This window comes from Haliotis rubra, unplaced genomic scaffold, assembly GCF_003918875.1.
Source record: "Haliotis rubra isolate DU_JTF1 unplaced genomic scaffold, ASM391887v1 Scf1235, whole genome shotgun sequence".
NCBI lineage: Eukaryota > Metazoa > Mollusca > Gastropoda > Lepetellida > Haliotidae > Haliotis > Haliotis rubra.
In genome coordinates this window covers 169,640-187,741 of record NW_025765154.1, presented here as the reverse complement: position 1 = coordinate 187,741, position 18,102 = coordinate 169,640, and the positions used below count along the sequence as shown (strand labels likewise).

The following is an 18,102-nucleotide window of genomic DNA, read 5'->3' as shown; positions in this document are numbered from 1 at the left end:
TATTTCCACCTCTGCATTTGATGAAATTTGTTCATTATCAGTTGGTGGTTGGTGAAAGCACATATATTGCAGTTTTGCAATATTATAAATTTTGGTAATGATTTATTAACCTTCGTCCATGCCTATTCTTCTCCAGAGGAATTACCAAACTGAGAGTTAACTTTTGGCTTGTATTTTTCTTTTCATGATGGTGCCATATTATATGCCAAATTGTTTGTGAATATCAAAACTGACAGAAAATTGTTCAGCATCTGTATTTGTTGACATATCCAGGTGAGTTACAGTGTCTCAGGCTATGGTTTGAATTAAATTTATATATTTTATTCTGTGACCATTATTTTATAAAGGTTGTTTAGGGCAAAAGTTGATCAGTCATTTAAGGCACATTGCCCAGCAGTGCATAGGTTGAATCTCTGCTGCATGTGAGGATCTTAATTATTCATTGTATACATTAATGATATAGCAGATGAATTTGATTGCTTAACATGTCTATTTGCTTATGACTCGTCTCCAGGTTATTCTTCACCTGATAACTGGATTATTGAAATGAATCTAAATGCTAAGTTATGCCAGTTCAGGGAGTGGGATAGAGAACTTTGACAATGGGCCATTTTCAGGATTATTAGCCATTTTCTGAATTTAGAATGGGCCAAAACCCTTGTATCAATAGCAAAGTTCAAAATTTTAATGGGCCATTTATTATTCTAATGTGCAAAATGGCCCTGCCTTTCCCAATCCCTGCCAGTTAGATATTTGAGGTAAAAGATAGCTAATTATGTACAACCCAGAAAAGATGGAAGCTGTCCTATTCTCGATGAAAAATGATATCGATATATCCCATCTTTACTTTGACGGTGTTGAAATTAAAATTGTTGATAATCATAAAGATCTTGGAGTTAACCTTACCCTCAATGGAAAATGGGCTGGTCATATTCAAAATATGATATAAAAGTTTAAAAAATGGTTACCTCCATGGGACTATTGAAATGTGTATTGTGTAGGGGTACTCTTTATAAGATCTATACCATGTTCATTCGGCCGCATCTTGACTACGCATGTCTGGGATGTGTGTACTCTTGAACATGAACTGCTTGAACTACTTTCTTGTCTACTAGCTGTCATTTTAGTTGCGGGAATCTAAATTACCTTTGTACATACCAAGGAGAGGGTATTCTAATTTGGAGAACTTGTTCCTAATCCTTTTCTCTGTGAATAAAATATGTTTAAAACAATCTTATGATTGTGGATTCAAACGCCAGATTCGGCCCAAGTATTCTTGTCCTCTGTCATCACAGTTATTATTGGTTCCACAAGAGTCCAACATCTGGCATGACACAGCGTTCAGAGGGAAATTAGGACTGACTGACTCACTCACTCTGTACATTTTTATCTCAACCTTTATATAATTTCACGGGATTAAATAGACGACACAATTTCATTTATAATTATTGTGTAGAATGTAGCTGTGCATGTTATGATTATATTGTCAGCATTGCTGAGAACCTTTAGGATGGAAACTTGGTGCTTTGCAATCCTTTTTTGTTATTGCATATCTGTGTTACATATATGTGCATATCTTCATCCTGTTGAGCTATATCTGTTCAATAATGAACTACCTATATTTATTGATAAGGATATGAATGTGAACCAGTATGCATGACAAAGTCTCCAAATAGTATTCATGTATAAAGACTCACTCACTCACTCACTCACTCACTCACTCACTCACTCACTCACTCACTCACTCGGTCCTTTTACTCACTCGCTGACTGACTGACTGACTGACTGACTGACTGACTCTATGGGGCGGTGGGGTAGCGTTCGCTCGTCACGCCGAAGACCCGGGTTCGATTCCCCACATGGGTACAATATGTGAAGCCCATTTCTGGTGTTCCCCGCTGTGATATAGCTGGAATATTGTTAAAGGCGGCGTAAAACTGAACTCACTCACTCACTCACTATCACTCTCCCTCACTCACCACTCACTGATTCACCCACCCACTCACTCACTCACTGAAACACTTTGAAATCTGTTACAAATTTTATTGCTTTTCACCAGAATTGACTGTTTTTGTGATGACTGTGCTAATGTTGACATTTTGAATAAACCATACTGGTGTGTGTTTCAGCTCTGAAGGAAGTGACCCAAATGCTCAAGCCAACAAGACTGTAAGTAGATCAATAACCTACTGTTCTTCTTGGATAATCTTACATGAACCTGTAGATACAAGGTGCTTGTTGATATACAGCTACCGTAGATAAGCCGTTAAATCAGACCTTGCAGTATATGTCAGGTCCATTGATTGACAGGGGTCAACACTAGTTGTGGGTATTGCAGAGAATTTTCATATTGCGATATTTTGCGATACGAAAGCATGTATTGTGATATGTATTGCAATATATTGCATGAAGTATTTTTAAACAAAAAATGACTTATAATCGAGGTAATGCTTGATTTATAGAGCAAATACACAGCAAAATCACTATGCTTGATAAAGCTTTAATAACAACTTTTATTCATAATTAAAAATAAAAATGTGAATAATATTTGGCACAAATGAAAAAAGGAAATATCCAAAGATTTCCGAGTGTTACGAAGTTTTCCGAATGCAAGTCAAACTACCGGTTTTCGATCAGCGTATCGCAATACAGATCGTTTTCATGTCTGAACCGGTAAATAACGGTAAACCGGTTATATTGCGCAGCCCTAGTCAACACTAGTGGTGTCATTGATTGTAAAGTTTAGTATTGATATATCTGCTCTTAAGTATCACAATGTATTAGTATGTTATTTAGATTTATTATTCTTAGTATGCATGGATAAAACAACTTCTGAAGATCAATTGAATTAATAAATGATAGCTTTTAGACTGTGAACTAAACTGTTCCATTACATGATTGAAATTGAATTGTTGTTTTTCTGACTGTCTATTGTTACTATAGTTATCTGAACAAATTTAAGTGTTTCTTTTACAATTAATTTTTCATGTAATGTTGATGATGTATTGTTTGAATTGATACATTATCATCATGAATAATCTACTGATACATCAGTATCACATTACAATATTACAGTGACATCTCTAATGAGTGAGGGAGTGAGTGCGGTGGATTTTCACGTATTTTAGCAATATTGCAGCGGGGGACACCAGGAAATCAGAAAATGAAATTTTCATGTTGTGGCCATTTGGAAAATCAAACCCAGGTCCCTGTTCCTCAAAGCGATCGTAGCGCTACGACAGTCGTAAGTCTATGTTAAAGTATGGGAGTTACGATCATCTTAGGGTTACGATCGCTTTGTGGAACGGGTCCTAGGTGTTTGGCTTCACAAGCTCTTGCTTAACCACTGGGCTATCCCACTGCCCCATGACTACCCAAGAATACACAAAGACTCCGTCCAAGTAGTCTGATGCTATAAGATTGGTTCAAATCTCAGATTTGCCTAGAGTATGTGTATATGTTTGTGAGCACCTTAACCATGCCCTTGGTCTCACTACAGTGGAAAACCTCAAAGACATGCCTTTCTTTGGGCTTTCCTTCCATAGTGAGTGAGTGACTTTAATTTTACACCACACTCAGCAATATTCCAGCAATATGGCAGCGGTCTGTAAATAATCGAGTCTGGACCAGACAATCCAGTGATCAGCAGCAAGAGCATTGATCTACGCAATTGGGAACCGATGACATGTGTCAACCAAGTCAGTGAGCCTGACCATTCGATCCCGTTAGTTGCCTCTTACGACAAGCATGGGTTACTGAAGATCAATATTCTAACCCAAACCTTCACGGGTCCTACCATAGTGAACTGAAATACTGTTCAAATATAATTTCAGTGAACATAGTCAAATTTATGGAAGTGATTAACTGAGTAGGTTATAAAAGTGTTCATGTGATATGAGAACAGCATTAAAAGGGAGCCAGATGAGAATAGTTATTCCATAGCAATAGATGCTCTTTCCACAATGTAACCTGACAGTTGTCACGCCATTAACCACCAAATACCAGCAGGGGGTTCTCACATCCACAGATGACAGTACATAGATTGTATGTGCTAGGAGTGAGTGAGTACAGTTTTACCCTGCTTTTAGCAATATTCCAGCAATATCATGGTGGGAGATACTAGAAAAGGGCTTCACATATTGTACCCATGTGGGAAATCGAACCCAGGTCTTTGGCATGAGGAGCAAATGCTCTAACCACTAGGCTACCCCATGGCCCCTCATGTGTAGAGAAATTATGATACATAAACTCATCTCATAGTCATCCAGGTCAGTGTGGTCGCCTTGTAGCTAGAGCGTTTGCTTGGTAAGCCAAAGGCTCAGCTTTGATTCCTCATGTGAGTACAATGTTTGAAGCCTATTTTCATGATATTGCTGGCATACTGCTGAAAGAGGCATAAAACCTGACTCACTCGGTCACTCATATTCATCCCCAGTGATTATTGAACTGAAACATGTTGTGTTCAACTCAAACTGCTGAACTTTTGACTTAACAGATTTTGTTGGTAACTAACAATGGTATTGCTGCATTGAACGAACAAAGGGGAACCTGTCATTGATAAATTACTTCTGAATTATAACCTGGATAAATTAACTCCAAGATGAATAAAATACTTTGTCCTCAGCTCAGTCAGGACTGGTGACATGCAGTGCCAGTTGTTACAAATGTTTTAATTCAGATTTCTTGAAGCTCCACAAACCAACCTCTAATAGTCTACTGTGAGTGAGTGATTGAGTTGGGTTTTATGCCGCTTTTAGCAATATTCCAGCAATATCATGGAAAGGGACACCATAATGGGCTTCACACATTTTACCCATGTGGGGAATCGAACCCAGGCCTTCCACGTGACAAGCAAACGCATTGACCACTGGGCTATCCCACTATGAGTATGAGGATGGAATAAGGATGACTTCATATTGACTAGTTCTTGACTGATTATTTAGCTGAATGATTCTCTCTCTGGCCTAATTTTAGAAGCACCATTAAGCCCAAAGTCTTAAAGTTTTGGTTTTTCAGACATGGTTATAGAAAACCCTTGTTTGGAGGTGGCCAAGACATGTAGCAAAAATATTTTCAGATTAAGTTTATGATCTTCAAAACTTTGTCCAAATATGTTACATTCTTTATGAAACTAGGCTCCAGTTTGATAGAATGTGTGCATAGTTTAATGGCTTAATATTATTATTATTATTGATTTTCATGTGATATATACTTTTTTCTATGTTCTTAACTTCTTTTGAGTTGTACTTCTATTCTCTAATTCTTGCCTCAAAAATGGGGCGGTGGTGTAGCCTAGTGGATAAAGCTTCCGGTCCGCTCGTCACGCAGAAGACCCGGATTTGATTCCCCACATGTGCAAAATGTGTAAATCCCATTTCTGGTGTCTCCCGCCGTGATATTGTTGGAATACTGCTAAAAGCGGCATAAAACCAAACTCACTCACTCACTCTTGACTCGAATATCCTATCTCTTCACCTGGATGACCCATCTAAGACAAATAGAAATTTTGTTGTTCGTCATTAATTGAATGTAGGTTCCGACTGGAATAATATAATAACGATTTTTGCTGAATAAAATAATAAACATATGTTGTTTTCCTGGTGGAATCAACATGATTTTATTACTAAATGGTGAAGGACATTTGCCTCTTGAAAAGGATTCTTAATGGAAAGACTTGACACAGATCAGTTTGTCATTGTATTGCTTGGTATCAGTTTCTGACCTTTAGAATACCTGAGTTTCTTAACTACCTTTGCTTAACTGTGTGAAGTGACTAATAGTCTAGTGATTGCAGTTTGTGGCTTTCCACATCATGTCGTGTGTCTAGACCCGAGGCAAACGTTGCACAGTCCGGTGGCTCATTCTCATTATAAAATGTGACAGTATAATTTTTTGGGTCGTATTTTGATGTTTAAATGTTTGAAGTTTAAATCGTCTTTGAAAATCTCTTGAGGCTGGCCTTCTTTTAGGAAAGTACGTGCTTACGTTTCTTTAGAACACCTGGTGTCATCGCTGATTTTCAGTGATCTATTCATAGAATTTTTACTGCCATTTTGCCTATTACACTCAATGGAATTTGTTTAGTCTGATAATAGAGAAAAAATTTCACTGATGTTGATGTTTTAAATTTAATTGGGTTGTGACCATGACTTCTTGACTTTTATTGTTAATTTTGAACACTGAATACCATGCATTGGAAGTCAGTTGCCGTACGTTTTAAACAAATCTGATATTTAGCTCATTTGACCCAGATAATGGTGTCATGTCAAAATAATCACAAGGAGGGAGGCAACCCGTGCATTTATCATTCATGATACTTACACGCCATTATGCAGGGTTCAAATGCCATTTGTATGACTTTGGTTGAATATTTTGTAAGAGACATTGTCCAAGGCATAAATACCACACATCGATTTGGACAGCGATGTTAGAGCTCAGTGTGAGGGTTGTATGGCAAGAACATGGATGTGGATTTGCTTGACCTGCTACTGTGAGGGAGTGCTTTGAACAGTATATCACTTACATCCCAGCAAGTTAGCCAGATATGGGCTATAACAAAATTCATGGATGTGGATACACCATGCCTGATTTGCTTGATCTTCTATTGTGAGGGAAGGCTTTGAACAGTATATCACTTATATCCCAGCAAGTTAGCCAGATATGGGCTATAACAAATACATGGATGAGGATACACCATGCCTGATTTGCTTCTCCTGCTCCTGTGAGGGGGTGCTTTGAACAGTATATCACTTATATCCCAGCAAGTTAGCTCGATATGGGCTATAACAAATATATGGATGAGGATACACCATGCCTGATTTGCTTCTCCTGCTCCTGTGAGGGGGTGCTTTAAACAGTATATCACTTATATCCCAGCAAGTTAGCCAGATATGGGCTATAACAAATATATGGATGAGGATACACCATGCCTGATTTGCTTCTCCTGCTCCTGTGAGGGGGTGCTTTGAACAGTGTATCACTTATATCCCAGCAAGTTAGCCAGATATGGGCTGTAACAAATACATGGATGAGGATACACCATGCCTGATTTGCTTGATCTTCTATTGTGAGGGAAGGCTTTGAACAGTATATCACTTATATCCCAGCAAGTTAGCCAGATATGGGCTATAACAAATACATGGATGTGGATACACCATGCCTGATTTGCTTGATTTTCTATTGTGAGGGGGTGCTTTAAACAGTGTATCACTTACATCCCAGCAAGTTAGCCAGATATGGGCTATAACAAATACATGGATGAGGATACACCATGCCTGATTTGCTTCTCCTGCTCCTGTGAGGGGGTGCTTTGAACAGTGTATCACTTATATCCCAGCAAGTTAGCCAGATATGGGCTGTAACAAATACTTGGATGAGGATACACCATGCCTGATTTGCTTGATCTTCTGTTGTGAGGGGGTGCTTTAAACAGTGTATCACTTACATCCCAGCAAGTTAGCTCGATATGGGCTATAACAAATATATGGATGAGGATACACCATCCTTGATTTGCTTCTCCTGCTCCTGTGAGGGGGTGCTTTAAACAGTATATCACTTATATCCCAGCAAGTTAGCCAGATATGGGCTATAACAGATACATGGATGAGGATACACCATGCCTGATTTGCTTCTCCTGCTCCTGTGAGGGGGTGCTTTGAACAGTGTATCACTTATATCCCAGCAAGTTAGCCAGATATGGGCTGTAACAAATACTTGGATGAGGATACACCATGCCTGATTTGCTTGATCTTCTGTTGTGAGGGAAGGCTTTGAACAGTATATCACTTACATCCCAGCAAGTTAGCCAGATATGGGCTATAACAAATACATTGATGTGGATACACCATGCCTGATTTGCTTGATCTTCTATTGTGAGGGGGTGCTTTAAACAGTATATCACTTATATCCCAGCAAGTTAGCCAGATATGGGCTATAACAAATACTTGGATGTGGATACACCATCCCTGATTTGCTTCTCCTGCTCCTGTGAGGGGGTGCTTTGAACAGTATATCACTTATATCCCAGCAAGTTAGCCAGATATGGGCTATAACAAATACATGGATGAGGATACACCATGCCTGATTTGCTTCTCCTGCTCCTGTGAGGGGGTGCTTTGAACAGTATATCACTTATATCCCAGCAAGTTAGCCAGATATGGGCTATAACAAATACATGGATGTGGATACACCATGCCTGATTTGCTTGATCTTCTATTGTGAGGGGGTGCTTTAAACAGTATATCACTTTTATCCCAGCAAGTTAGCCAGATATGGGCTGTAACAAATACATGGATGTGGATACACCATGCCTGATTTGCTTGATCTTCTATTGTGAGGGAAGGCTTTGAACAGTATATCACTTATATCCCAGCAAGTTAGCCAGATATGGGCTATAACAAATACATGGGTGTGGATACACCATGCCTGATTTGCTTCTTCTGCTCCTGTGAGGGGGTGCTTTGAACAGTGTATCACTTACATCCCAGCAAGTTAGCCAGATATGGGCTATAACAAATACATGGATGAGGATACACCATGCCTGATTTGCTTGATCTTCTATTGTGAGGGAAGGCTTTGAACAGTATATCACTTATATCCCAGCAAGTTAGCCAGATATGGGCTATAACAAATACATGGATGAGGATACACCATGCCTGATTTGCTTGATCTTCTATTGTGAGGGAAGGCTTTGAACAGTATATCACTTATATCCCAGCAAGTTAGCCAGATATGGGCTATAACAAATACATGGATGAGGATACACCATGCCTGATTTGCTTCTCCTGCTCCTGTGAGGGGGTGCTTTGAACAGTGTATCACTTACATCCCAGCAAGTTAGCCAGATATGGGCTGTAACAAATACATGGATGAGGATACACCATGCCTGATTTGCTTCTCCTGCTCCTGTGAGGGGGTGCTTTGAACAGTGTATCACTTACATCCCAGCAAGTTAGCCAGATATGGGCTATAACAAATACATGGATGTGGATACACCATGCCTGATTTGCTTGATCTTCTATTGTGAGGGGGTGCTTTGAACAGTATATCACTTATATCCCAGCAAGTTAGCCAGATATGGGCTATAACAAATACATGGATGTGGATACACCATGCCTGATTTGCTTGATCTTCTATTGTGAGGGGGTGCTTTAAACAGTATATCACTTTTATCCCAGCAAGTTAGCCAGATATGGGCTGTAACAAATACATGGATGTGGATACACCATGCCTGATTTGCTTGATCTTCTATTGTGAGGGAAGGCTTTGAACAGTATATCACTTATATCCCAGCAAGTTAGCCAGATATGGGCTATAACAAATACATGGGTGTGGATACACCATGCCTGATTTGCTTCTTCTGCTCCTGTGAGGGGGTGCTTTGAACAGTGTATCACTTACATCCCAGCAAGTTAGCCAGATATGGGCTATAACAAATACATGGATGAGGATACACCATGCCTGATTTGCTTGATCTTCTATTGTGAGGGAAGGCTTTGAACAGTATATCACTTATATCCCAGCAAGTTAGCCAGATATGGGCTATAACAAATACATGGATGAGGATACACCATGCCTGATTTGCTTGATCTTCTATTGTGAGGGAAGGCTTTGAACAGTATATCACTTATATCCCAGCAAGTTAGCCAGATATGGGCTATAACAAATACATGGATGAGGATACACCATGCCTGATTTGCTTCTCCTGCTCCTGTGAGGGGGTGCTTTGAACAGTGTATCACTTACATCCCAGCAAGTTAGCCAGATATGGGCTATAACAAATACATGGATGAGGATACACCATGCCTGATTTGCTTCTCCTGCTCCTGTGAGGGGGTGCTTTGAACAGTGTATCACTTACATCCCAGCAAGTTAGCCAGATATGGGCTATAACAAATACATGGATGTGGATACACCATGCCTGATTTGCTTGATCTTCTATTGTGAGGGGGTGCTTTGAACAGTATATCACTTATATCCCAGCAAGTTAGCCAGATATGGGCTATAACAAATACATGGATGTGGATACACTACCCCTGATTTGCTTGACCTGCTACTGTGAGGGAGTGCTTTGAACAGTATATCACTTACATCCCAGCAAGTTAGCCAGATATGGGCTATAACAAATACATGGATGTGGATACACTATCCCTGATTTGCTTCTCCTACTCCTGTGAGGGGGTGCTTTAAACAGCATATCACTTATATCCCAGCAAGTTAGAATGATATGGGCTGTAACAAATACTTGGATGTGGATACACCATGCCTGATTTGCTTCTCCTGCTCCTGTGAGGGGGTGCTTTAAACAGTATATCACTTATATCCCAGCCAGATATGGGCTGTAACAAATACTTGGATGTGGATACACCATCCCTGATTTGCTTCTCCTGCTCCTGTGAGGGGGTGCTTTAAACAGTATATCACTTATATCCCAGCAAGTTAGAATGATATGGGCTATAACAAATACTTGGATGTGGATACACCATGCCTGATCTACTAGTTTGAAAGATAGGGGTGAAACGGTATACTGCGGTGTTAGTAGAACCACGTTATGTTGCCTTCAGTTCAGTATACTGTGATGCAATCCCAAAAATCGGTATTTTCGGTTTTTGTATCGTCATTTTATTAACCTTTTTAAACCTTTTCCAAAATGTCTAGAAATTGAAACATTTTGTCAAAATCTATGCGTTTCTTTTCTTTTGTGTATTATGATAATATCTCATATACCAAACCGAAATGGACCGAACCGAAGGTCTTGTACCGCAATACGTACCGTTTCGCCCCTATTGAAAGAGTGACTTAGGTTAAAAATAACTTGGAACAGTTTATCACTCCGAACAAGTGTATAAGCCTGAATCAATGGAACAGCTTAAGTGATGCTGTAGATGTTTACCACTATTTCAAACAAACGATCAAACCTAGAACCATAATCAGACAGAATCTGGGATTCGAACCCATCCTCATATATTTCTGGGCTGTGCTTTAATGACTTGGTCCCTTGTGCCCCCTGGAACTGGTGGAGACAGTCAAATAGATGGATGCATATAGTGAAGGTCCAATTGGTATTCTGACAGGTCATGAGATGTCATTCATGAATATATTGATTAGATAACCTGGACCAATACTAACATTATGCCCATCGATAGGTCTGAAGTTGTGATGTGGACCAATTGTGTCCATGAGCACATACATGTATGATAAGAAGTTTATTGTTGATGTTAAGCAAGAATCTAAAGTAGACTGTTTTCTGATTGGTGAAACAACTGTCTATTCTGACTTAAGCCTGGATTTGACACTGATGACCTCACAATAAAAAATGCTGATTCAGCAAGATTATATCTATGATTTTGTGAGCAAGCTGCCTTTGAAAGTAGCAGTAGTGCACTATCTGAAGCCTACTTAGTGTGCGAAATTTACGCTGGTCCTGTGGTCATTGGCTAGAAAAATTTCATCAGGACCACTAAATGCTGTTTGAAGTGGTCCTGGTGGCCAGTGAATTTTGTTTTGATAGGTAAGTAAATCTATGAATGTTATTTTGGACCAGTGACGTACAGACAGGACCACTAATTATTGTCCACTCACTGGTCCTGTGGTCTAGTGGGAAATTTTGAAAGGTTTCTTTGCCTGCTTAGTGGTGCTGAGGTTGCAGATATACTTCAAATGTAGCATTGAGGGCCATATTTTCAATTTTGAACCAGTTCTCAATGCTTTCAGGTAGCTATGAATTGGAACTGTATAAAAATAATGAAAAATGTGAAATAAGGAAGATTGTTTGTCTCATATATGCTGGACAAGCTACAAACTAATAAAATAAGGTTACTACTGGTCATTTAAAAACAAATGTCTAAATCTGCCAAGTAGAGAACTCCCAGTGAATGGTACCAGGACAGGTGACTTATGATTTCCATAAGTTGAGCACTGTTAGTTGAGGATAAACATGGAGGAAACTGTTTTTTGAGGTATAAGATAGTTTGGATTCACAAATTTTCTGTTTTCTCTGTGCAGACACCAACAATTGAATGGACATTTTTATGAAGTACAATATAACCATATACAAACAGATTATTTTGAAACTCTGTACAACCATTGAGAATATCTATGTTTGGATTATGGTTTCACTGTATGTAATGACAAAACCTGGAGGGAAAGGTCGTCTGCAAGGTCGTTGTGTCTTGAGCAGAAACCCAGGGCTGACAGTGTGAGTTGGTTGTGGGAGGAATCTGTCAGCCAGGGAGCCTTTTGTGTGAACCTAATCTGACTAGTACAGTGGAAGGAGGCAAAAACAGTCTGCAGAGTGCTTGAGCAATGTAATTGTGCAGTCCAAATGTAACAGAGGGAAAGAGAGGTGTCACCTACCAACTGCAGCCTCCAGCAGATATACTGGCTACAACACAGATATACTGGCTACAACACAGATATACTGGCTACAACACAGATATACTGGCTACAACACAGATATACTGGCTACAACACAGATGTAGATGAGTTGGGCTGAGTAATATACATTGATGTAGTCATACAGACACAGGCTCACACAGACACTAACACACAGACATTCAGACACAGACATTCAGACACACACACACACACACACACACACACACACACAGGTTGACACACAGACACACAGGTTGACAGACAGACACATGCGTTGACAGACAGACACAGGCTCAGACAGACACAAACACACAGACAAAAATACAGGCTCAGACAGACACAAACACACAGACACTCACACACACACACACACACACACACACACACACACACACACACACACACACACACACTCAGACTCAGGTTGACACACAGACACATGCATTGACAGACACAGACACAGGCTCAGACAGACACTAACACACAGACACACAGACACACAGACACAGGCACAGGCTCAGACAGACACAAACACAGACACACAGACACAAATACAGGCTCAGACAGACACTGGCTCAGACACAGGCTCAGACAAACACACAGGCTCAGACAGTCACACAGACACAGACACAGGCTCAGACAGTCACACAGACACACAGACAGATTATGTTTTGTATATCAAGTCAGAAGTTTTAAATCTGAAGTATTCAAGGGGCTCTTCACAGATGTGTTGTGGCCATTTTTATATGTTTTCTCCAATGTACCTTTATGCATATAGACGACAAGAATGGCATAAGGAAATCCTCTTCAATCAATCACTCCTTTCAGGACCAATGAATTGTATTGATACTGTTGTGAGAGGGGACTTCCACCTAGCACAAGAAAATTGCACTTGATGGAAGCCTGCTGTCATACCATGCCGAGACACTCCCTTTTGGTCCCCGTCCACAACTTTCAGACCAATCAGCTCTCAAAGAGGGTCAAACACACGACTTACTTGTTAAATCAAGTTCATTCAGTTGCTATTTGTTTTAAGGATCGAAATTTTACAGAAGTAAGAGTAAATGTATTCATGTTCTTTAAGATTTGAATTTGAACGTCATGTTCATCTTGGAGTTCATGCATTTTTGTGAAAAAAACACACATTCATTTCAAGATATTTGATTAAAAGTTTTCATGTCTTTTAATGCGATATTTGATAATATTATTTATGTTTGTATTTTTGTAATAAAAACCTATTCAATTCAACAATGTATTAGATAATATATGAGGATGCTTCGAATCAACTTGGTAAAATCAGTAAGCAAATTGTTTTTGTTAATTTTATTTTCAATATTGTATGTATGATCAAATAAGAAATATCTTTAGGTACTTTTATCGTGTTTTTCCAGAAATGTTGAAAAAAATAATTGTTTTTCAAATGAGATGTATGAACAGTAGTGAATTAAATACCGGTAGATACAGTTGCAGTCATTCAGGAATTGTCTTTTTATGAAGAAAATTTTATTTGTATAAGTAGAATTTATCTAATTCTATTACAACATATCAAGAATAATAATTAAAACCTTCAAGAATAAAATCTTTTTATCCACACCCACTTCAAATATGTAATGAAGTTATTATTGGTGATAATACATATTTCATGTATACCACAAGAAAATATACGCACTTAGAACCAAACAATCCCATATTTCATGGTAACACAAGTTGTTAATATATTAATTAGATTATATTGTGACATATCTGTTATCAATGTGTGCAGTGTTTATGCTTTTGGTGGTTGTAGCCAGCCATCATCCCACTGACGATATGCCTTTGAGAGATAAGATTGTAAAAGTATCCATATGTATTTTGAACATTGTCAAGGCACACCCTTTCTCTATTTCATCTGTGCTTCCTGCTGGAGCAGTGCTGGTGTTGCCTGTGTACGAGGAAACGTTGGATTTTGGCAAAGCTGCCCCACCCCCTAGAAACACCGAGCTTATTTGCCCTGCCGTGCCTTGGTAAACTCCGAGGTTGTGATTCGGGATAACCCATGATTAGTGAGTCGCTAGACAGGCAACGATGAAGGGGACGCCCTTATTAACATAAGATCTCGCTGGTTTCGGAAGCTAGTGTTTGCTGGCCATTGGACTTTAAATGTATACAAGATTAATTTGACATCTTAAGTGTTCCAGTAGTAATTAAGCTTTATTTGCAGGATGGTGTGATCTATATGTGATTTACTGTAACGAGACATGTTATTTTGGGAAAATGTGTATGGAATTAAAAAACAAAGAAATTGGGATGTTAGAAGAGAAGGCTATTTATCACTTGTATGCTTAATGGCCAACACCCTGGACTGAATGGAGTTGAAGGCGGTGTAGTTCGGAGTGTCAGGCCTGTAGACCAAACATCCCTTTATAGCTTTGGTTGTGGAATAGTCAAGTTATTCAAGGTCACAGTTTGGTTTTACTGCGGCATCTGTCACTGACTGATGTGCTGAAGATTTGGAAGTAAGTCAAATAGAAACTCATTCAGCTTTTAGTACCAATATATGTGTGTATGTGTGTGCATGTGTGTATGTGTGTCTTGTGATAGGTGATGCAGGGGATGCTTCTGTGTGACAAGTATTTAGTTTGATTATATAATTTCAATACAATCCACAATACAATCTACAATACAACATGCAATATAACACACAACACAATACAATGCACAATACAACAATGCACAACACACAATACAATGCACAATACACAACACAATGCAACATTATACACAATACAATGCAATACACAACACAATACAACAACACAATACAATGCACAATACAACAATATACAATGCAATACACAATACAAAATACAATGCACAATACAAAGTACAATACACCATACACAATCCAATCCAATACAATCCACAATACAATCCACAATGCAATCTTTCAGTGTTTTATATTAGTATATTTTCAAGGGTCCTCACAAGAAATGTGAGAATCCTGGCAAGAAGTCAAGTGGTATTGTGTACTGTGAGAAATGATACTTCTGTAATGACAGGACCTTTGTGTTTCATGTCAAGTGTTTGGTAGGATGAATATTCCTGTACATCCCAGCCTTTCTTCTTTGCATCCACTCTATATGTTTGTACATACTGGACAACCTCTGGTAAAACCCTGATTCATGCTCTTAGGACTTTTTCATAAGTATAGGCTCTTCGGAAGTTTAATTTTCATAAAAATTAGAAACCCGTGAAGATCTGGTTAGAATTGATCTTCAGCAACCCATGCTTGTCATAAAAGGTGGCTAACGTGAATGGACGGTCGGGTTTGCTGACTTGGTTGACACATGTCATCGTATCCCAGTTGCGTAGATCGATGCTCATGCTGTTGATCACTGGATTACAGACTGCTGTCATATAGTTGGAATAATGCCTAGTGCGGTGTTAAACAACAAACAAACATAACCACAAGAATCAAGACTTTATGCCTATGTTCAGCTCACCTGACAGTCAAGGTGAAATTTTGTAATAACTATCCCAAATTTAAGTGACCAAGTTGCTAAAAGAATTCTGATCTGATTTAAGTATGGCTGTCTTTATTGTTTCATAATTTGGGTGAGATTCGTTTTGCCTTATATTTTTATGGTTACAAATGATCATATGCATTTTAAATTACCTTGCATTTGTTTGGATTAAGATAATTACTTCTTATTTTATATATTTAATATTTTTGTTGTAATTGTGGGAACAATTTATCTGTGCATATTACGAATATATATATAGTTGTGAACTACTCAAAAACAGTTCTATATGTTCTCCTTGCTTAACACTCGAAAGGAAAGCACCAATTATTATTGTTAAAGTACTGCCAGAAATAGAAAAACAGTGTTTTTTCGCATTTATATCTACAATTTATGTAGTTGATATGTGAAAGTGTGAAATATCTGTTAAACTAAGTTCGGCCTAACTACAGTCTCAGTGGTAGGGAGATAGGAAACGTAGAAAAAGGACTTTACTGAGGAGAGATTAGTGCAGAAATGAGCAATGCTGTTTTTTTTAAGTCCAAAGCAGCTTATTTGGAACAGACCATGACTTTATGGAAATTAGTATGCGATGATATTGTATTACAAAGGACACTTTTTAAATGCCCATTTTAAAATTAAAGTTAGATTCTTTATAAACGATAGCTGACGTAAATAACAGTAACTTTAATACTGAAACTATTAAGGATGTTGCTACCAAGGAGTCTCACTAACACTATAAAAAGAAACAGGTAGGAGGGGTCGTCTCAAACGAGTTGTCTCAAACGTTATGTCAGGATGGGTGGTTGGGGTCGGGCTGGGGGATAGAGATATCAGCTGAGATAAGATAATCCTTTAGGGGAATTAAACTGGGGAAGCAAATGGCATGTCATAACTATTTACAAATAATATCCAGTCCTGTCGATCTTCGAGTGGGCATGCCACCTATATATTTTGAGACATTTAATAAGATGGCTGATTTAAGCTTTTCTATGGGTATTATACTCTTTTACATATCTCAACATAAACTTTATGAAAGAAAGACGCGTAAGATGATAATCAATAGATGAGACATTTTCAACACACATCAGAAAGCATAAAATATCTTTGAGATGACCCCTTGCGCCTGGAGGCAGCACATGCATTTCATGACAGGTGAGTCGACGGCCCGTCGTCATACCTGGCTGAGCGACCTAATTGCCATCTATAGTCTGATCTTTTGTTTTCAGCAGCTAGTCGTATTTTATTAAGGTTTGCCCGATTTTACGAGTAAACATGCTTTTCTGGATATCCTATTACGCATCCCACTGAACGCCCAGTTAGGCCGATGTGGGTTATTTCGACATATGCTATTTGCAATTGTGTTTTCTATATTTTAAGGATACAGAGTAACATCCTAAAAACATTTTTTTGTCGTGAAGAGGCTTACTTAACGGGATCTATTTCCGACAGTACTTTTAGTTGATGCTTGCTGTTGATCACACATACATGATATAGGATATTGCTTATGTATTGGAGTTGACATGAGACAGGGTCAAATTCTGTCATGATTGGCCCACTAACCCTGTTGTCTTGCATGTTATGATTAACAGATTGTTTTTCCACAACTTATCTGGCTTCAGGCATTTTATGCGAATAAAAAATGCTTTGCTTTCTTTTTTATGACAATTCATGCAAAGTAGTTGCATTTACAGGAAAATTGGACGTAGACAACTGACTATGATTCTTGATGTTAGTGATAGTTTGATGCATACATGTGTTAGTTTATTCTTGTTAACTATTTTTAAAAATGTAATCTTCTTCAGCTAATTGCTACGGTTGCATAGTTTGTCTTAATTGATGTGTTTTGTCATCTTATTATTAGGTGGTTTACACTGCATAAGTTGTTCCATGACGTATTAGACAAACATGAGTGCCAATTTGCATACTTGAGTGATAATCGGTTGGTTACAACATGTGACACGTCGCTGTCTTTGTTCGTCATATCATGACAGAAGGATCATTGCCTATGTTTTTAACTACTAGTTTGCTTTGATCTGATTTGACTGCTGTTGTGAGTGAGTGAGTTGGGTTTTACTCCACTTGTAGCAATATTCCAGTAGGCGGGGGACACCAGAAATGGGCTTCAAACATTATACCCCTGTGGACGATCGAACCCGGCCTTTCAGCTTGATGGCTGACTGCTGTAGTGGTGATGACTGAGGCATAAAATAACATTCACTCGCTA

The 18,102-nt window shown here is 38.7% G+C and overlaps 1 protein-coding gene across 1 annotated transcript in view; it reads left to right on the top strand.

Annotated features, from left to right (window-relative positions):
- LOC124266169 (Krueppel-like factor 12) overlaps positions 1-18,102 on the top strand; it is a 67,507-nt gene that overhangs the window by 8,900 nt on the left and 40,505 nt on the right. Inside the window, exon 3 of the mRNA XM_046700970.1 lies at positions 2,130-2,169. Within this exon, the coding sequence (XP_046556926.1) occupies positions 2,130-2,169 (40 nt within the window). The remainder of the gene's footprint in view (positions 1-2,129; positions 2,170-18,102) is intronic.